Source organism: Phoenix dactylifera, chromosome 16 (genome assembly GCF_009389715.1).
Source record: "Phoenix dactylifera cultivar Barhee BC4 chromosome 16, palm_55x_up_171113_PBpolish2nd_filt_p, whole genome shotgun sequence".
Classification (NCBI taxonomy): Eukaryota; Viridiplantae; Streptophyta; class Magnoliopsida; order Arecales; family Arecaceae; genus Phoenix; species Phoenix dactylifera.
In genome coordinates this window covers 2,076,951-2,099,043 of record NC_052407.1, presented here as the reverse complement: position 1 = coordinate 2,099,043, position 22,093 = coordinate 2,076,951, and the positions used below count along the sequence as shown (strand labels likewise).

At 37.0% G+C, this 22,093-nt stretch overlaps 1 protein-coding gene and 1 pseudogene across 1 annotated transcript; both read right to left on the bottom strand.

Moving 5' to 3' along the window:
* Positions 1-1,459: 1,459 nt before the first annotated feature.
* On the bottom strand, positions 1,460-6,259 carry LOC103717808 (annotated as a pseudogene).
* Positions 6,260-17,610: 11,351 nt separating this feature from the next.
* Positions 17,611-21,769, bottom strand: LOC103717796 (cytokinin dehydrogenase 5-like). The gene is made up of 5 exons (XM_008806315.4): positions 20,791-21,769; positions 20,559-20,686; positions 19,760-20,026; positions 19,158-19,420; positions 17,611-18,429 (listed from the first exon to the last, which is right to left on the bottom strand). The coding sequence occupies exons 1-5, from the start codon at positions 21,386-21,388 to the stop codon at positions 18,069-18,071; spliced, it is 1,617 nt and encodes a 538-aa protein (XP_008804537.2). The 5' UTR covers positions 21,389-21,769; the 3' UTR covers positions 17,611-18,068.
* Between the last annotated feature and the right edge of the window lie 324 nt (positions 21,770-22,093).

Here is a 22,093-nt window from a genome sequence, read left to right as displayed (position 1 = left end):
ACTAAATGATTATTATTTTTTTTCAATGTTGAACCAAATCAATTGGACATTTAGACAGTTGGATAATTTTGTGTTACAGCCAAGCAATCCATGATTGAATCCTTTCCTTTTGAATTAATGGCATATAGATAGAATCGCATAGGAAAATGCTTCACCTGCTGGCTCCCTTATCCACTGTGATATAGCACTTGCAGGACAGGCAGCTCCTAGCAATACTTCGTTGCGTAACAGTCGCATCTTGATTCTGATCCTTGTGTAAGCCAAGAGCTTTTCAAGCTGTCATTCGAAACTTTTCGCCGCGAACAAACATATGCATCTCAAATATATGCTGTCATTTGAACTTCTCAGATACGGCTTAGAGGACGTGGTTGGATGAGACTGTAGCACGCCAGTTCTTGAATTTGATTTATCCAAAGGGTGGGGTTAAATGAATGGCACGCACAAATTAGAAATGATCAGGATTGGTAAACTGCGATTGCAGGTTGAGAAATTTAGACTGCGACGAGTAGGGGTAATTAACACAGCTTCCAATGTTTGGAAATGGGCTAACCAGCAGTACGGGATATGTAATGGCAGAGCATGCAAGGGGAGGATAGGGTCTCTAATTTCTAATCCCAACAGCAAGGAGTAGCTCCGGTATGGATCACCGCGTAGAATTCGATAAAGGGCAGGCACCGCAAGCGATTCAGGGAAGGCAGTAGGTACGCCTGCAACAGGCATGGAGAAAGCTCTCAGAGGGTTTCATGAAAGTCGAAGCTGATAATATGTGCTTTGCAAAATGTCGAAGCTGACACCATCCATCCAATTAACTGGGTAAATATTATACCCTTTCATCAATTATTTGAAACAGGTCCCCCCTCTCTCCCTTCCTCCTTGCAACCCTGTAAAACTGAAGAGGAGCACAGAATAGCTCAAAGCCATGTGTCGGCCAATAAAGAGGTCCGTCTTTAAACGTAAAATAATCTTAAATAAAGGTTTAGAAAAAGTTATATAAAGGAAATGGAACACCAAACCATTTAGGAGAAAAACAGAAAGCATAACCAGCCCATTCATCAGGAGAAATGTAACCAAGCATTGGCTGACCAAGTGTTAAGTGGCAGGATTATAAGGTTGAACACAGCCCAGTCAAGAAAAGAAGTTATTCATATACCTCATAAAGGCAGACTCCCAAATCCAGTGAGTCCAGACTCAACATACCAGTGAAAAGGTGACATTGGTTTACGAGCGCGATATATATATATATATATACACGACACACATAACATACATACATACATACATACATACATATATATATATATATATATATATATATATATATAGAGAGAGAGAGGAGAGAGAGAGAGAGAGAGAGAGAGAGCAATCTTGGCCTACTAATGCCAAAATGATTGATTTTTAAAAAGCAGTGTAAAAGTATCAGGAGCCACTAGTAAACCAGTTACCGGACGAACCTGTGTTTAACAAATATTCGAGTGCTAGTACAAACCAACAATAGTCAAACCAAAGTCTACGATCGGATCGATTATCCCTGAACTTCCCGAACAAATCCATAGCCTGTAAAATTGAACAATTATCTCAACCAAACTCCATGCCAAAGTCCTCATAATCATCATCGTGCTAGTCAAAAATTTTCTATGTACACCCAAAAATTCAAGCCATTTTGCTGCTCTCTTGTTTTAGCTCTTAGAGGCTTGCTTTTCCTTGCCTTCTGATTTTTCAAAACATTTCTTAACAAATCTTCTGCTCTTCAACCAAAAAGCTCGAATGATCCTACAAAACCAACTAGTGTTATGAACATATACAAGACTAGAGCAATGTAAATAATCAAACCGATACAAGCCGGCAAATGAAGTGGTTACTGACCTTTCCCTGACAGCACTGCCTGATAAAACCCCACCGTAAGCACGGGTTCACGGTCCTCTGGTTTCTAGACAATCTAGACCTCTTGTACTCAGCAGTCTTAGTGAGGAATCTAAAAGTACAAAAATAGACATCATGCTTCCTCGTATGTAGGCAACAATTAAGAAGAGACATTAATGCTACAGAAGCAACAATCTTAAGTATCCACCAAATATTAAAACCTCAAAAACTTCCAAAAGTTTCCAAAATACATCATGCAAAATATGACAAATCAGAGCCAACAGATAATACACATACTAAATAGGCTATAGCGGGAAACTATATATACTAGTCAATTGGCACTGTTGAAGATCAAGACAAACCCCAGGCAAGACAACAGTGATAAACAAGCTCAAGTCAATGTCCACCAACCTAAGCAAATTGCACATTTGTTGCAAACTGTCGCATCGGAAATGCATTTTGATAGGCAACTGACCTACTGCCTACCCATGCACATTAATTTTATATGGTATTTAATGCATAAAAGCCCACTCTCAAAAAGGTCTAAAAATATTTTATAAATTTTAAACAGTTGCACACTTGAACACTATTCACATTCTCATGCATTCTTCTCTTCATCACCCAAGACTGCAAAAAGTAACTAGATTAATGAAGTTCAAAGAATCAAAAAAGTAACCACAGAATGGAATTTCATCCATGATTCGAGTACAAGAAGGGATCCTGATAACAGGCACTCATCCTCATTTAAGTATATATCCAATGGAAGAGTATGACTAGATTTCAGAACTAGATATGATATATTCAAAAAAGGCACCGAGAACTATCTGAGAAAAGATAAACAACAAAGCAACTTTAGAAAATCATATTTCTGAAATTTTAAAATTTTTCAAACACCAAACCAGGTTTCCCCATATGCCATGATTCAAAAAGAATCTTAATCACCTTAACTTGCGAGTCATAAGGTGTTCCACAATTTCCAAATGGGGAAACAATTCTTCTCTATACCACGTTTAAGAAAAATCAAAATGTCACATCAACCAATTTCCACTCTACTCAATTTCAATTACGTTTCTTTGGTCATCCAGTAGAAGCAATTGTTGAGAAATATAAACCAGTTAAAAATATCTGGCAACATCAATATCAAAACACCAAGAGCAGAAAAGTTTGTTGATCAAATTCAAAGAAATTGTAAGTTATCTGCGTCTGGTAATAGAACAAAAAGTTGAACTCTAATCTGCCAAGCAAGATCAAATAATACAGTACACTAACTGCATTATAAGAATGTATATGGAAACCAAAATGTTTTCCTAAACGACAAACAAATATGCAAAGTATATTCCAAGAAGGCATGTCAAAACGGATTCCCTACAATAATGTATGGTAACCTCAGTTAAAGTGCAGGGTTTCAATGAATATATGAAATATAATGCTAATAAAGACAGTAATCCATGACATTAAAATCCAAAACAGGTCTTTGTAGTCTAGCTGAGGCCAATCCTGCATGTAAAGAATGATAGTACACCTGGAACATGGGACATGTTGAATACTTCCAATCAAAATCGATTCATTTTTTTTTTATAAAAGGGGAAGGGGGGGGTATCAAATCATGGACAAATCCCAATTATGATCACCACATTTTCCTTCTTTTTATGTTTTTAAGGAAAATAACAGCTATATGTATTAGATATAGGATCTTTGAATCTCTTCATAGTTGAGATCAAGATTCGTTGTCTTAGTACTGGACCCCATACCAGTACCATTCTATTATAGTTTCAGTATGCGGTACGGTATGGTAAGATTCAATATACCGAGTATTGGTAGGATATGGTACTCCATACCGGTTCCGTATCGATATTGTATGGTACGCCTGGTACAATATGGTCCCAACGGTACGGCAAATTTTGGTTGAGATTTTTTTAATAGATAGAAGGGGTATAGTCAAAGATTTATCTGCAAAGATTTTGCTTTTACTTAGATACATGTTCAACATTCATATTGCGTTATAATATGTTCCACGATCAGAGTGGAGGGTAGAGAATGTCTTGAACCTGTTTTCTTTTCTGACATAGCCGACTTGTGGGTTGTGTTCACAGTAGACACACACATGCAGAAAGATTCAGTCAAGACTGGATCAGATGAACATACGAGATTTTAGGTGTTACATGTGTTGAGCAATGAGGAAAAGATAAGCAAAGAGACGGAGATAGAATCTATGTGATGTGATCTTCCTTTCCAAAATACCCTGTCTATAATCATTCTGAATAAGGATTATCACAAGAATTTTAATTAGTTATTCACCTAAAGGAAAATTATACAAACTACATAACCCCAACTTGTTGTTTATAGACGCACATAGGGATGGCAATGGGTCAGAACATGCTTGAGTTCGATCAAGTAAAGACAAGAACATACAAAACCTTGACTCAACCCAACATCGGGTTGAGATCTCTTGACGTATACTCACCAACAGGTCATTTCGGTTTACCCATTTAAACCTAACTTAATCTATTTTGTACTCAAGTTCGTAAAAAATCTATGCTGACCTATCAAATCCAACATTTACAGTTCTTACCGCTTAATTTGAAAATCATTTCACAACTGGAATCCAAAAAAGACTACTTACTTCTAAAATTCTTATCCAAGATCATGATCAACCCAAACCTAAACTATTTCTATCCAAAAAGACTGTATCCTTATGACTCAAGCCAGGTCCAAAGCTTGGGCCAATATCTGACACATTGAAATTCCGTAGAAAATCTGAGCTGTAGCTGATCCTAGCTAAAAGTCTTGACCCCAGTGGTGGGGCAATTTTTGCTGCCCCTATATGCATACACTAGTATATACATACATACATACATGAAAATACATAGAAATACCTTTGTTTTTTTAAAACATGGTTCATGGGTTGCATATGAATCTGCATAAGCAAATGTGGTGTGTCGACTGCACTGTATTGCCTAAATGTGGTTGTGATATACAACACACACCGCATATATGCGGAACAATGAAAATGAATTAGGTTAGACATGATGGTCAGGTTTCATATGGTTTACATGGGCCCATACAGTGTTAATAAGGTTTATATGGTGATTAAGTTATAAATATAACTCATTAGGTATAAAGTATCAACAAATAAGCACTAGAATTTAGTTGTTATTGTTACTAATATGGCTACTATTTATCAAAATAGATTACTACAATTAATTTTGCTTTGTTATACTTCCATATATTTAATTTATTTATAATAGTTAAAAAAGCAGCTGCACAAGCACCTGTTGTGCAGCCTACATATTGCATATGCACTAAGTGGTCCCTTGACCGCCCATATAAAAATGTAATATAACTTATCAATTGTCCTTTTCCTTTTTCAAATACACCATAACAAAAAATCTGTAATACCATTGTCCATATCTCTTATCCACATCCACAATGCACCATAACCATTTATTGTTACTCAAACATTTAAGATCTCAAAATGAATGATAAAATCCAACATCCTATATCCAAACACTAACATAACTTTCTCTTTAGCCCATATAGTATAATTTCTTGATGTTTAATGATTCCAACATCCCAACCATATTGACAGTACGTGTTGTATATACATTCAATTGGTGACATCCATGCCTTCCTTTTTATATGAACAAGCAGCAGAAATTTATATACAATGATGAAGCACTGTCAATGGGATGCTACATGCTAACCATCTCGAGACAAATGTATTATCTTAGACCACAAAAATCCAGCTCATAAACTGAATAATTATAAAGCAACCATCTAAACCTTAAAATGCTATCAACTAATAGTGAGAGGGAAAAGATACGCGTAAGGAAAAGCTCAATATTAAGCATTCACAAAGGTTTTGGAAAAGAGATGGTTAAACAAGAACCACATACCCCTTGGATTCTCTTGCCAGTCACAGGGCATTTCGGGCCACTTGCCCTCTTCTTAGTGTACTGATACACAAGCTTGCCACCTGCGGTATCGAAGCAACGTCCATTCAATGTTAAACAAAAATAAAGCATGACAATCACCCACTCGGGGAAAAAAAATCACAACACCTCAAACCCCAGCATCTCAGATGATGAGATCTAAACGAAATATTCGACAAATCCACAAATTCCGATTCGAATGGAAACGGAACAAAGAGAAAAAAGATTCAATCAATCAACAGTGAAAAACCTAAAAGATCTCATAAACCCTCGAACAATTAAAGAGCGCCGCAATCTGATCTTCACCTGGGGTTTTGACTACCCTGGTCTGGTTCGATTTGGTGGCATAGCTATGCCTCTTTCGATACGTCAATCGCTGCACCATCTTCCACTCCCTTCTCTCTCCCCTCCTCTCTTCTTCGAAGCTGGAGACTAAACCCGAGAGGAGGAGGAAGCTCGTCACCGGATGACTATAAAAGAGGGGTCCTCAAATGACCTAGATCCGACGGTTAACGTTTATTTGATCCCGTGCCCGTGATTTCATTTTTATGTGGAATAAGAAGTTGGAATTTAATTGGACCGGTTTAGGTCCGGTTCATGCTAGACCGGTGCCATCGTTTCGAATTGAAGTTAGATCAGGATTACTTTGGGTTGGGCGATCCTTGAACCCGTTCGCTGCGTTCCGGCTCGAGTTGTGGCCGCCGAACTGGTCCAGCCTGAATATATATTGCCCTTAATATCACAGCTATTGTTTCTGTCAAAAGCCCTCCTTTTTTTTTAATTTTCTAGAGCTTTTATTTAACTTATTAATTCATTAACCATTATACATCATTTTTCCATGAAATTTGATTAATATATATTGTCAATATTTTCATTGTTTTAAGTATTTCGATAAAATATGTGTCACTCTTTTAAACTGGAGAGCCTGGTTCAAATGCATGTAAGTCATTCAGTGAACTATTTGATATATTTATAAATAGGCATGACTACTATAGAGATAACATGAGATAAATAGAAAAAAAAATTTGTTTAGGTTAAATATTTGTATGCCGATTTAATTATTCAATATGCATTTGACATAGGAGTATTTTTTTTTGGATAAAAAGATAAGCATGCCTTTAGTTTTTTAATTTATTTTTGCTACTGATGTTCAAATCCAACCCAAAAGTGTATATAAGATTAATTAGAATCTTTACCCTATGAGTTGAATAGGAGTGACATGACGATTAATACATAGGAGCATAAAAAAATCCTGATACCATGTTCAAATTAACCTAACCCAAAATCTTGTACCAATAGTTGGATAGGTCCATAAACATATAAGATCAATTAAATCCCTAACCTATCACATCTGAGACTCTTCCTCAACAAAGGAGAAACCATTTTGCTATTCCTTAATTACAGGGGATAAAATATGGAAAAAGGTGGAATTTTGGAGAATCTTAGGAACCATCGATTCCCATGCCAGGGAATTAGCAACTCCACCCCATAATTTGATCCACTATGGACATGTTCAAGGATATGACATGATAATTATTCTATCCCACCCAGTGTTCATGATCCAAATTAGACTTGGGGATAAATGATATAACTAATGGTTATTGTCTTTTTAAAAGATAATGCAAGTCTTTTAGTTATATCTAGATAGTAGATAAATATATCTTACCCCTATTCAGAAATTAGATATGTGTTATATATAATCTAGGTAGCATGATTAGATATTGCCAACTTTGCAAATCTTATCAACTAGACATGCTTTCTTTTTGATTCATGACATGTTTCTGCTAAAATCTAGAAAATTAATTAATAGTTGAAAATCGATAATATCCTATATTTAAAGGAGAGGTAATATCATGATGGTGTTATTTTGGTTGATATCTAAACCTCACCTATCACAAATCATCTCATTGTTCATTTGCTACATCTTTTTATAATTTCATTAGTTACATAATTTTAAGAACAATTTTGGGACAAGGTTTGTGTTCAACAAGAAAGCATGTGCAGAACGCTCAATTAACAATTATCAACAAGATCAATTGCAATGCCTGAAGTTAATTTTAGTTTTTATGTTATCATCACTTCTCATTCGTCTTATTATAATTTTCTTCTTTATTACAACTTACATGTGATGTGCATCAATGGGCTTAATAACATTGATGGGCATTGTTTGTCTTTTTTTTATGTGTGCGCGCATTGTGTACCAATGTATTATTGTACATAATTTATCAATTATGTAGATACTAAATTAGTTATTGATCTAACTTCAGCCATAAATGAAATGACACCTTTATAGATGTGGTTTGCCTGCTGTTCTCTCCAGATAGCCAAAGAAACTTGTTTCTTGGCGGGTCTATCAGAGAAGCTGCATGACAAGTCTAATAGTAAGGAATAGATAGATCCACAAGTATATATTAGCATTAGAATAGTTGGCAAGAAAGTAATCAAAAGGAGGATACAAGAGTAGTATGAGTCTAGATACCTCGATCTTTAAGGATTTTCACAATCATCATATCACTAATGAGAAAAGATAGTTTTAGATAGAAATAGTGTGTAGCCTAGGCTATGATAGAAGAGATCTAAGTTAACACTATTTCTAAGATAGAGTCATATTGGTAAATAAAGTGTAAGATAAAGTAAAACTAATGCAAAGATAATAAAGATAAATTAGGATTTATTTATATGTTCTGGATCGAAAGGCCTTTTTCTCGACATTATAATTTGATATTTGCTTCCTGTAATTGGTAAGATGGTGCAACTACTTCTCTTGAACATATGTTCTTGCTATTATTTGCAATATGGCTAACTACTACTATACATGATAAGTAATGCTATTCCTCCTCTCACATTATGGATAGTAGGAATATGGGTGTAGCTATCCTCCTTGGATTCCAATCCATAAAGGTCTCGTTATAGGCCAATAATTTTTACTCTTTTAGACCTAGACCACATCCCATTTGGTCTGCACCCTAGGTGTTTCAGTCTATACCTTCCTTACTTTGTTGGTTTTTAGATCACAATCAGTTAGATGTAGTGTGAAACAAGATGAAATTAGTTAGGTTTGACTAATCCATCAAGTGAGAACCTGACTGTGGATTTACTTGTCTTTTTTGGCTTGAATTAGGCTACGACGAGGAATTTAATTGAAAAAAAAAGAAGAGTGCTACAAATTCCAACTCATTTTAGACCGATAAAGCTCACATACATCCTTTAAAAGTTAACCATTCATGCATACACATACATGTAACATTTGCTTGAAGATTGGGCTAACTATTTTGATAGTTTATTGGATTTTTTATGTGTCATCAATTTTCAGTATAGTTTGATAAGTATGTTTTTGGATTTAGAATGTATGGATCCATGATTGGCATTATCTAATGTGACAGGAGCCATATAAATGCTAGCCTTGCTGTCCTGCAGATCCAACTTTCATGCCACATTATGTCTCTTATTCCTCGATTTTTCTTGCACTAAAATATAAGGAGAGAGCAAAAGCAAAATCTATTTGCAAAAAAATCATAATAGATACAAGATTAGCAAGTTGCTGCATATCCAAAACCTCTATGGCATCACAAAATCTCTTTTCAGACTTCAATCACCAGTTAAAACTAAAAAGTTGTTCTCTTAAACACATACAAAATCATGAGGAGGAAAGAAAGAGTTGGATATCGTACTCAAATTCACATCCTTTCCTTCGTTGGAGTTTATGGTAGTAGGAAAACAAGTACACAATTGTGGTGCATAAAAATCTTCCTCCAATTCAAACAGAATTGACGGCATGCGATGTATAGAAATCTATCTCTGATTCAAACAAAATGGATCGTATTGTCAATCGAGATAAACCACGATGGAGCATGATGAGTTTGTTTTTGTAGGTTAAGCAACATCTATAGTAGTTAGTGCATTTAAAATTTGCTTTCAGTTAGAACAAAATTTTAGTTTTAACAGGAGCAAGAAGCATATGTGAGGCATAGAGTACTATATATATATCTGCACTGGCCCATCTCAAAATATTTTTACAGTACATTATTTTGAATGCAACTATAGTTTGTGAGGAGATTTGCTTCAATCAAGATCACCCCTTTTGGAGTAGCTTCCATTACGACTGAATTGAGATTCTGCACACAATTAAAAATTGGTTCATATTGTTACACACAGATGTATAACTATTTAGCTTGATATTATAACATAGTGGTTTAATTTCACATCATCTGAGTCTATAAATTTTTTACAATTAAAAAGTTTTTGATTAGTCTTGACATGAACCAAACATAGTTCTTTAAAATGCAACCTTAAGATTAAACTATTCATACTTGATTAATTTTGGGTCATTCGGAATTCTAGATATGTTCATCACAATTATTGGTTTGTATTCTCGATTTATTGTGCCTAATAGTAATATTGGCTTAAATCTTGTTTGTAGGATTTATCTTCTCTTTAAACTTGTACAACACTAATATAGGCCAATTTAGGATTGATTTTTCTACCACTTTAAAAGGGGAAATAAGACTTGTACATGCATCCATGATGATAAAGATGTTTGTAAAATAGTTATAACATGATATATGTGGAGCACTTATGACATGATTTCATAAGAGTTATAACTTATAGTAGAAATAAAGTTAAGAATTCATAATTATTGCGTTTTCTCTTAATCTCATGATATCAAATTCTTTTTTCAGCACTTTAATGACATTAATACAAAAAAAAAATTGAAGATGCATTACTCATTGTCAAACTTTTTTTTTTTCAAATTTAATCTATAGATCCACCATGACATTTTTTTGGATAGGATCTTAGGGGCATGACATTTTTTTTTGGATAGGATTAGGCTATTTAATACCTTTAAAAAATGGGATATTGGATATGACCAATAAAGTAGCATTAGCAGGTATGGCATTATATAACTTTTCAAATAAAGCTAATCTTTCTATAGTAAGAGTTTTGTAAATTTCATGTTCTTTGTGATGAGCTAATTTTTTTTATGTTAACTCTCTCGTAGATATGAGAAAGTGGATGAAGAATAATAGCAGAAAATGAAAAGCATTTGGCTTTCACAGAATTGTTAATGTGTATAATGATTTTCATTAAACAGTCTAAATGATCTTTGTCACATCATCAATGGTGCTACACAGTCAACAAAAATGGCAACAAGAAGAAACGAAACAAAATCTAAAATTTACAATGGATATAAAGAAGACACGTGACCTTCATTTCTTCAGTCCAATGTTGTATTGATTTTTCAATCCAACGCTTTCCTAACTGAGTTATCCTCACTCTTTCAAAATTTATTTTTAATTTCAATTAAAATGTTCAAAAGATGGCATTACATTGCTAATTTTAAATTCCAATTGGAATATGCTTTATCGATTTGTTTATTTGTACACAATGTTCTAAAAGGTATTTAAAAGATTAATATTTTTAAAGGACTTGCAAGCATTCTTTCTACAAATGCTTTCACTAGATATTTGGTTAATTTCCTTTATCAATGATCATGACCCTCTATCATAAATTTCTTTCAGTTAAGGAATTCATGTGGATTAGAAGTAGCAATGAGTTAGATTGGGTTAGATTTGCCTCTAGTCTAGTCGAGCGTTGAAAATATTGTCATATACTAATGCATTTATTTAACATAAATCCATAATCACTCACCAACCAATTTAACTTTTCATTCATTAACCTCACCTATAACTGAAAAAAAAGGAAAACATGATCAGAGCCAATACAAATAAATTTAACTTCAAAGATATTATGATAATCATCATAAATTTAGAAAAAAATTAAGATATACGACAGCAATAAATTAATAAAGAATGAAACTAGCTAAAATGCAGCCTACATCCCAAAAGCCCATGACTTCCGTCGGTCACTCTCTCTAGACTGTTTTTATTTTTTCTTTTTTAAGTGAATCAAATCATATGAAACGACAACTGGGTAAAATTCAACTATGTTAGGTCTAGAAGCCGGCATGTTCCCAACCAGTCACCTTTAGGGAGCCCTTTGAGTGGGGATTAGCCAAAATCGAACCGGCTTTAAAAGATATCCACCCAAATCTATTTATTCGGCCCATGTTCAATCAAGCTGACAGCTTGTCAGACCTAATATTATTAAAACCAAAAGTTTATGTACCCAAAGAAATAAAAAAAATCAAAAGTTGGGACATGCATGAGACTTTGGAGAACCGTGTCCTTGTTTTGTTTACTCCCAAATAGTCCATTAATGCACTCCGTAAGCCCATTTATTTTATTGGTTCTTAGCTGTTCTAAGGCCTCTAGCACGCCTGCATCATGCATGGCGAAATATCTAGTAATACAATATAATAATTTTTTTTCTTCAGTTTTACATATTTCATAATTAGTAGGATTGTGACCATGCATTAGATATACTTTCTTATTTCTGTATCTAAAATAAAAAGTCAAAATATACATGGACTCAATGTGCTTCTTAAAAAGTTATATGCAAATTCTTGGTCCGAGACATTTGGGCCATGGGCAGAAATGGAGAGACCTTTTAGGCCAAACATATTTATAGAAAAGTCAATGAGGCCGCAAATTGGATGGTCTTTTACGTGGCTAGTCATTCAGGCGGTACTCTATAGACGCAGGGTGGAGAGTTGTCCAAAACTTTCTACCTCTGCAATATTTTATTTTTAGCTTTTATTGGATGTGTCTGTACTCGTGTGCTATGAGGCGCCCGCCTAAGCAAAAAAAAAAAAAAAAAAAAAAAAAAAAAAAACAAAAGAAAAAAAGTTACGTGCAAAAACTATGCCAAGCCAAGAACGGAAAAAAAAATAAATCGTGTGCATGAAAAACATGCACGCCCAACTGTTCTCTTAAAGAATCTGTCTGATTATAACCATCTATGACAGACCTTTAACTCGGTGAATCATTTTATTTATTTATTTAAATTTTTTATTAAATTATCATTTTTATTCAGTCGAATCAGCCGAAGGATACGAGAACTTTTTTTTCTGATTTTAATAAAAATTAAGAAAGTGTAACGTACATGGAAAGGAGAAAAGAAATAAGAAAAGATTTTATATAAAAAGTTGAAAATCAAACAAATAGTTTGTTACTACCAGTCTCCATAAACTTCAGAGATCATGGATGTTGGAAGGCCAATCTTTTCACATTAAGAAGACTTTTCAATGTTGACCAAATATTTCTGGTGAACGGTCATCTTATAAACAAATGAAGAGTTGATTCCATCCTTGAACCACATAATGGACAACTTGTGCTTACCATTCTAACTCTTTTTGGCTAGGATTTTTCCTATGTGCAACCTATTTTGAACACATTAACTTTCTCAAGTACCTTGGTTTTCCAAATTTTTTATATTATAGTAGGGATGGACAATACCACCATTATTTATAAATTCCAACACTGGTACATCCAAATCTTTGAGGGTCTGATCGTAGAAATAAAATCCTATAAAGATTCAAGTTGTCTTGATTCATACGGGGAGAATGGGCCGAAAAATTTAATATTCCAGCTCACCATTCTCCAATTCCATTGTGAGATGATATAAGTATTTGGTTTAGTAGCTCTGTGGAAAACCTCTGAGGTATGATAGGGGAACTGAACCAATCCACACCATCGCCATTGCCCACTTTGAATAAGGTGCAATTCCAAAAGGCATCGACCTCTCTGCAAATCTCTCTCCAACTAAAGAAAAAAGGTGGGTGAAGATCTTTTAAACCTTCTTCCAACCTTTCTTCTGGAATAATAGGCTTCCAAAACTAATGCATTCAAGGAACCCTAGGATCTTGTAACAATTGCCAAGGACATTCTGCAAGTAGCGTGAGCTTCATGCTTCTAATATTCTTTAATCTTAATTCCCCTCTTCCTTAGGATGGGAGCCGGTCTCCCAGTTAACAAGCTACCCATCCCTTTTGGGAACGAGAGTAATATTAGCAAAATTCAGCCTTGCCATATCCAACTCACCTACGTGAAAAATTTCAGGAAGAGCAAACAAGTCAACTTTAATTAGATTCCAGCATCTGTGAGAATGCAAAGGGAGAAGACAACATGTTTAATTGCATCAATAGAGAAGGCAGCCGTGAAAATCTAAAGGTCAGCTATAGTAGAGTCATGAAGCAAGCTCCAATTAATAGAGATGGCCGAGTTGCAAGGGTTACCGAATAAATTCTTGCAGAAGGCATGAAGCTTAGAGGCAATGTCCCCTTGATTGGTGCATTCAATTCCATCATACATGAGTGAGGCAAAGGGGGTTTCTTCTTTCCCTTCCGGATGCAATTTTGTGAAAGAAGGATGTACTTCGATCTCCCTCCATCAGCCAAATAGTTACACCAATAAATTTTCTCCTTTTTCAAATAATTCATTTAGCGACCACTTCAAAATCCTCCCTTGTATCTAGCTCTGCAGGAGAGAGGTAAGTGGGCTCCTCTTTTTCGTTCAAGAGATCCGCGTCATGGAGGATCTTGCATCGATGTCCCTCTTGGCTATTCTTTTAGAAAAGGGCCAATTGGTGCATCTTCTGATTTTTTTATTTTTTTATTTTTTTTTTGCGCCAATTGCAAAACACAAATCCGGTTTGTTTTAACTCACGTTCCAGTATGTTATGTATTCACCATACCTTTTAGAAGTAGAAATTTCAAAAAATAGAGATTTTGGTAGTAGAGTATTACAAAAAAACTATTTGTTGTTTAGTAACTATATTTTTAAAGTGCTGCGAAATTTTAACATATATTTGATAACTAAAATAAGAATAAAAAATATTACATATTTATGCATAGTATAGTATAATACAATATACTATTACATATTATTATCTATTAAAATATTATTATTATACACAATATTATAATAATATAGTATAATATAATATTGAATACTATAGCATAACAATATAACATAATATGATATGATATAATAATGTATTATTAATAGTACAATATTACTACAATATAATATATTATAATAATATAGTATAATATAGTATAATATAACGGATTAAAATCAAGTCTAACAATAGATTATATTTAGCATACTATAATAATATTATATTGTTATTAAATATTAATATATATACCAATATAATAATATTATAATATAATCATATAATAGAATATAATATAATCTATAATAATAATATATTATATTATCATACTATAACTATTATTATTATAATAATATAATATTATGATTGTAATAATATGTTATATTATTCTTATAATATAATAATAGAATATATTATATTATAATTATGTATTACTACAATAATATGATATATTATACTACTATAATGTAATAATATAATATAATATGACTAATATATTATTAATATATTAATATATTATATTATATTTATAGTATAATAATATATTATAATATGATATGATATAATATAAGATGTAATCATGAGATTTATTAGTGGGTATTTTGGTCATTAGAAAATTTTATTAGAATCAAAACAGCTTTCCGACATTGGTCAGAAAATACTTTTGGGGAGAAGCTTCAAAATAGAATTTTTCTTAAGTAGATCTTTTCAGCTTTCTCACAAAGACAAAACTACTTTTCGATTTGTTTACCAAATATTATTATATCTTCCAAAAATACTTTTGAAGAGTTAGAAAATGCTTTCTGGCCCTTCAAAAATTTTGCCACACTGAGCCTAAATTTGTTTACTAGGGGCTAGCCTGGAAGTCCAAAGGGAAAGAATAACTTAATAAAATCACCAACCTGCATCATCATCTAGCTGCACCATCAAACTTACCTAATGTCAAGATTCTTGCTATTGAATTCACTAAAATATAGGGATATGTTAATTAATTCCCATGGGCACGGGTTAACTTGCATGTCCTAACTACATAAAAAATTTCTCCTTATATCACTCCTATTATTATAAGGATGTTGGGTTGCAGATATAGAATCCAACCAGCTTGAAGAATAATTTTTTTTATGGAAATATAAAAGTTTCTTTCCGTATAAATTACGACCAAGTTTTGCAACAAATTTTGTCTTATAATGGAAAATCTGGGGCGCACAAAGACAGCCAACCACCATCCAAACCCAACTGCTCACGTCATTTAGGTATTCACAAGGATATTGCTGGTTTAAGTTAGCAGCCAAATATAAGTCATGCCCTTCCATCAATCTCAGAACACCCAACTGCTGTCGATTCTGAAACGAAAATGCGTTTCCATCCAATGACTTGAAGAATACTAGATGGATCACAATAATACAGCAACCAAGTCATGGGGCTCTGAATTATTTATTATCTTTACTTTGCATATATCTTAAATATCATTTTCTTGCAAGTCGTAGATCGAATGTCATGCTGATGATGAAGAGGAAGATGGAGCTGATGACTAAGCTGTCCAAAATTTCTACAAAACTCTGGACATGTAGAATACTATGAGAAGTTCTGAATATTTTCCTGGTTGGCCTTTGTTGATAAAGTCTAAATTCGAAGGAGAAGTTGATGATCAAATTAAAAGGGGCTGGCTGCATCACATACTGGTTGTCTCTGTGGTTTTCATTATGAATCGATGCAACACTTGCTGCTGACTTGCAGATATACACAAAATATGGAGATAAGCATCCTAAAGACCCCTTAACTTCAGAGGTCAAATGCCTTCTCTTCAATAACTCCAGACTACGTATGATAGCTGCAGGCTATGACTCATTTCAAACTCTACCTTCGACCCCTGTTACCTATCCAGATGTTCTGTTGTTTTATTTTCGACTCTCCTACTTCTTCGACTATGTTGATCGTTTAACTCCCTTCTACTGTATGATTATCTCTGGTAAATCTTGGGTGGCCCATTCTCTGTATCTATCTGAAAAAACAAAAAACAGTTGTCCAAATTTGTGTCACATTCGGGGTCCACTAGTACGAGATATGTTAGGTCCACCTAGCAATATTCTTTTGGACTTACCTTCTCAACCATCTCAAGTGGGAAAATTGACCATTTTTCCATTGGTCCATGGAATCAACCAGGAAACAGCTTCCAACTCTGGGCCTAACTTTGGTCGGCACATACTAGAACCCACCTTCCAACATCCAGGCATGAGCAAAGCGCGGCATGAAAACAATGGCAGCGTCATCTCAAGTGATGTGGCTGTTTACAATGGAGAAAGCATTAGATGTCAACATGATTGCCGTCATGATCGCACTTAGAATCTTCCTCGATCGTAGTAATGCCAAGCTTTCTTCTCAAACTTTATTGGTTTGTTTTGGATTTTGATTTAACACTAGCAACCTCTCATGTGCTTGTTCTTTTTCTGCATGCTGGCTGGATCTTTTGATTTCTTTTGGTTAATTTTGTCTGATTTCTATTTTGTGCTGCAGAGCTTTCTTGCTAGGTTTTCTTTCGTTTCTTCCTCATGTCCTGTAAATAGGAGCAGGATGGACCTCTCTCTTGAGTACTCTCAACTCATCCATTTCTAATTCTGTCACACAAAATAGAAGCTACCTACTTCCTTGGAAAAAGAACTAGCACCCTCAATAGTGTTCATGTCCGCTACAAATTTGTTGATGTCATATACTTTTTTTTTTAAAAAAATATTAAAATATTGTTATTACGTTAGATTAGGTATTAGTGTTCTGTCATTTATTTATTTATTTTTGAGAAGTGATGAATGGATGGTTTCCAGAAAAAAAGGAAGATAAAGCATAGGGGAAATTATATGAAATTATGTTTTCTTCCAGAGAAGAAGATAAATCTTTTCATTCTTCAATTAGATACGTAACAGCTGACGTCTGCATGCAGTCTCAGTCTGACAGTCCACAACACCATTTCACTCTCGAAGGAGATATAGGAAGAAAATTATCAAAATAAACATTCTTCAGACTCTAATTTCTTGGCAGTCGGCATCCACAATAAATCCATGAGCTTTATATAATGTCAAATAAATTTTCATGTACAAGAAACCTATATATGGACATCAAAAAGTAATATATATATCTATGGCTAAGCATTGTTTTCTATAGGAGACAAATAATAGGACGGTCCTACCTTACGAACCCTCTCTGATTGGAGGCTGCTTTTCCATAGTGGAAGACCAGCACCCTATAGCTACCAAGTCCTCATAGGTCAGTGGTCCAATCTCCGTGGGTCCCCACCACTTATCTCTCTCTAGCATCCAGCTCTGTTCCTTCCTCCTTTCCTTTGTCTTGTGTATTAAATACACAAAAAGCAACCACCCAACAATTTCCCTCAACCCAAAACCCCAAGCAAGGAGCGATAGCAAGTCATCAAAAAAATGCAAGCAGCATAGTAGTGACATTTCCATTTCCATTCTCTTGATGCCTGCCTTAGCGAGTCATGGAATGCTCATCTGGGGACAAAGAGGAGAAAGGAGAGGAAGGTGGTGGGAAGATCCCTTGGCCCGAGCCAAGGATGCCCTTGGGGTCGAACTCGGCCTTAAGCCTAATGAATCGGTCCCATTTGGCCCCAAAGTGCCGAGCCCACTCGGCCCGAGTCAAGTGGTGCGGCAGGTACTGCTTCACCTCGATGCCCGCCGCGTCGCAGAACGCTAGAATCCTCTCGTTTTGTTGGCTCAGGTACTCCAGACTCTGAGTCGACTCGCCCGAGTCAGGCAGGGCTGACCTCAAAAAGCCCACCAGGTAGAACACCTCCTCGTCCGGTGTTACCGCCGAGCTCCTCTCGTCCCACCTACATTTTTTTTCCCCATATCAAAAACGTTAATATATGTATACGTATACAAATATATATGTCCACCAATGATAAGCTCTGATCATATTGAAGAATGAAGAGGTCACAGTTTTAAGTGTGGGTAATAAAAAAGTTATATGTATAGACATGTATGCTTCTTTTAATGTTGAAGGACAATGTCATGGAAGGCTTCAATGAGCATCGATTGGAGTGAGATACAAAGAAGCTAAAGCAACCAAATTTTAAATAGAATCTATCTCTTTCGAGATTCCTTCTCCCTAACTCTTTTTAGGTTTTGATGAAAGCAACACCTTTGGTATTAACAAATCATGGTGGATTAACATATATGGACAAATCCAAGTGAATTAACTAGTGTTTTAAAGTGATCTAACACCATGTTTTTTTAAAGAGGAAGGAGAGGCACGAAACGCTACGTTTAGTGGAATTCTTGAAGCAGGTTTAGCATGACATGATAAACGACTCAGAGGATGAGTTGGTCGGAGCTATTAGAGCTGGTCATCATCCACAGGAACGCTGTGATTTATAGGTCGGCAAGGCACTAGAGGAGGTTGCAATCATATGCAGTGGCCGTTTAATGAAGCAATATGGCATGGATCGGCTACTATAATACCCAAAGAATGTGTCATTTTGTCTCAAGTGTGTGTACTGGTAAATATGAGTGTGGCCGGTTGCATGCATGCAGGCTTGAGGTATGTGGGCGTGATTACTTGTGCTTGTTCATGGGGTAGATGAGGATGGGCCCACTCGTCTTGTTCCCGAGGATGCCCCGAAAGACTCCACGGTCAAAGTCGGCGATCCGGGATGCTGGAACGAAGAGGTTGAGCCATGGGTGCGGCACATCCCACAACCCCTTGGCCCGGAGCTTGAGCTCAGCCTTGTGGACTCGATCGAGGAAGTCGACGTAGGGGAGGTCGGTCGTGAACACCGATGCCGGTATGAACTCCAGTCTCTTCAGCAAAGCCTCTACTTCCTGCAGCCCATCACATGAATTTTTATAAGCAAGGTCAGCAAAGCTCTCCTTTTTCAATTGAGAGCCTAATATGGTCATAAATGTGGCCTTATATGTTAGGTTGTAAAGGTGAGCAGCAGTGGAATAAAATAGCGAAAGGTGGTGGAATAAGATCTAGTGTGGAGATCTTTCTTCATGTTCTCCGATGCGGTTGTTTAATTATTGTCGCTTGTTTAAGAATAAGAAAAACTATGGCAAACCAAAAGCCATTACCATTGGTTCTTTTAGGCATGGGAGTAAAAGAAGGTAGGCCAAGGAAACATGGGGCTGCTTCCTTATTATCCACAAACATTATAATACCTGGTCGACGAAGGCGGCAGTGGAGTCGTCGTAGTTCTTAGTCATCTCCAAGCAGTAGAGTACACCACCGTTGGCTCCAATGGAGCTGATATTGACCGAGTTTCGAGGGGAGAAGAAGGAGGATCTCCAGTTGTTGATGAGGCCCTCGTCGACGATGACGAAGCCTTCAACGTAGTCGAACCGGTGGGTGCCATGGAGGGAGATGAGGAGCTCCTGGTCTCGAGTGAATGTTGTGAAATTGGAGTAGAGCACTCGAATCCATCTCACCTGATCACCAAAAAGAGAAATCGGATAGAGCCCATGTTTGGAGACCAAGAAATATAACAATAAAGAAAACGAAAGAAGATTCCCATGAAACACTTTTTTGGCTCTCTCCCAGTTTATGAACCCATCCTCCATCAGGTCCGGGCTACCTCCAAGCTGTCTTGCATGACTTTTTCCACCGAATTGGTTAGGTGTCGGTGTCATGCTGTCCAGGAAAAACAGTGCAAAGTGCACGCAAGTTTCGATTTCTTGTACAAGTGTACAATTGGAGAGAATGGCATTCCAAGATAGCGTGGTGGTAATTAGGCCGCGCCTCTTTCTTCTTTATTCAGGGAAGGTGGGAGAGAACCAAATGGTCCCAAACAAGCCCATGTTGGATGGGAGGGGGTGGGAGGGAGGAGAGCAGCCTTTTTCTTGGCTGGTTAGGTCCGTCGTCACAGGCCAAACTCATTATATAGTCATCACAGCTAGTCAAGAGAACAGTAACAGAAGAGCAAACAAACATATACTTATATATGGAAATTATGAAGCTAACCCTTTGGGGAGCAGGCTCCAATGCTATTCTAGCTCTTGTTATAATCCCAAACTGTCCTAAACCACCAAGAACTCCATGAAATAGCTCCGAATTCTGCTCTTCTGAACATGTCACGATCTCCCCCTTGCCTAGAAAACATTGGACAAAAGTATAATATTAGAAAACGTATAAAATTAGGAATGCTAACAGCTGATTTAACACATCACGTAGTATATCAAGTAGTGAAGCCAACCTGTGACCACATCAAGCTCATAGACGTTGCTTAGCTGGGGGCCATGGTGGAAGGTTTGCCCACTTATCCCAGCATTCGAGAGGGTTCCCCCCACAGAAAGATAGAGGTAGTCGGTCCACGACTTGGGCGCACGCCCGCCGTTATCTAGTGTCCAGTTCAAGACATCGATCCAGAGCTCCCCACCCCACACGTCCACATAGTACTCCCCGAGGGATGGGGAGTACACCGGGCGGGACCTCGGCCGGTGGCCTGCGGCTCGGTCGTGGCTCATCTCGATCACGACGCCACCTGGTGCCCGGGCCTGGCCATTGATCGAGTGGCCATGGCCCCGGGCTGAGACCGGGAACCCCAGAGCGGAGCCATAGGCCACCCGAACGAGGCTGGCGACGTCGCCAGCCGAGGCCGGGCGCATGACGGCCATCGGCTCGGCCCTGGTCATGCCCCCAAAGTCGACCGAGGCACGGTCGACATCGGCGGGTTCCAGGCTGAGCTGGCCCTCCACGCCGAACTGGAGGAGCTCGGCGGGCTCCAGCGTCAGGCCGACGGTGGATATCAAGCGGCAGATCGCAAACATTAACAACACCAATTTGTTAGCCATCTCCTCAAAACTCCCGTTAACAAGCCTAAGGGGCGGTTGGTTTGTGTTCGTGCTACGAGTGACGCTAACGTGCGCCTGCACCGAGAAAGGAAGGAAAACAGAGAAGGACAGGAGAGAGATAGGAGAGCTTGAGAGCGGGAGGAGGAAGATATGGGGTTTATAGTATATATAGGACAGAAGGGAAGGAAGAAAAAGGTGAGGAGGGAGGGGAACAAAATCGTGGCACTGCGTGGGAACTCGCGGGGATTGCTACCGTAAGCCGAGATCGCGCTTTAAAGATCTCCCCCTACGCAACATGCTAAGATTCGTCCTCAGCTACTGCAGCGCCGGGTGGCGTTTGGATAAAAAAAAGGAAAACAATAAAGATTTGACTCGATCTGTTTCCTTCTTTCTTTCACTCTCCTCTCTCTCTGCTTGCTAACTCTCCTCTCTCCGCCATTGCCATCTCTCGCTCTCGTTTAACACGCGGCAGAATCTCATCGGAAGGAGAGTGGGACCCGTGAGCCACATGTAAGTCCAATGGTGGAAAAATCATTAGCTGGACGGGGTCCATTGGTGGGGCCCTTGCGAAGCTGGGATAAGGGCTGGGGTTCACGTGGAGTTTTGTGTTTCCGGTGACATGCACGAGTGCGGGGACCCCGGGAGAGAGAGAGAGCGAGAGCGAGAGGTGGTGTTAGGTTAAGCCCAAGATTCTGTGCGTGAGGG

Excerpts from the sequence above, each read along its gene's own strand:
- LOC103717796 (XM_008806315.4), bottom strand. The coding sequence starts at position 21,388 with ATGGCTAACAAATTGGTGTTGTTAATGTTTGCGATCTGCCGCTTGATA. Across the intron at positions 20,027-20,558 it reads TGGAGCCTGCTCCCCAAAGG|GTGAGATGGATTCGAGTGCT; the intron begins GTTAGCTTCATA and ends TTTGGTGATCAG. Across the intron at positions 19,421-19,759 it reads CTGCCGCCTTCGTCGACCAG|GAAGTAGAGGCTTTGCTGAA; the intron begins GTATTATAATGT and ends GATGGGCTGCAG.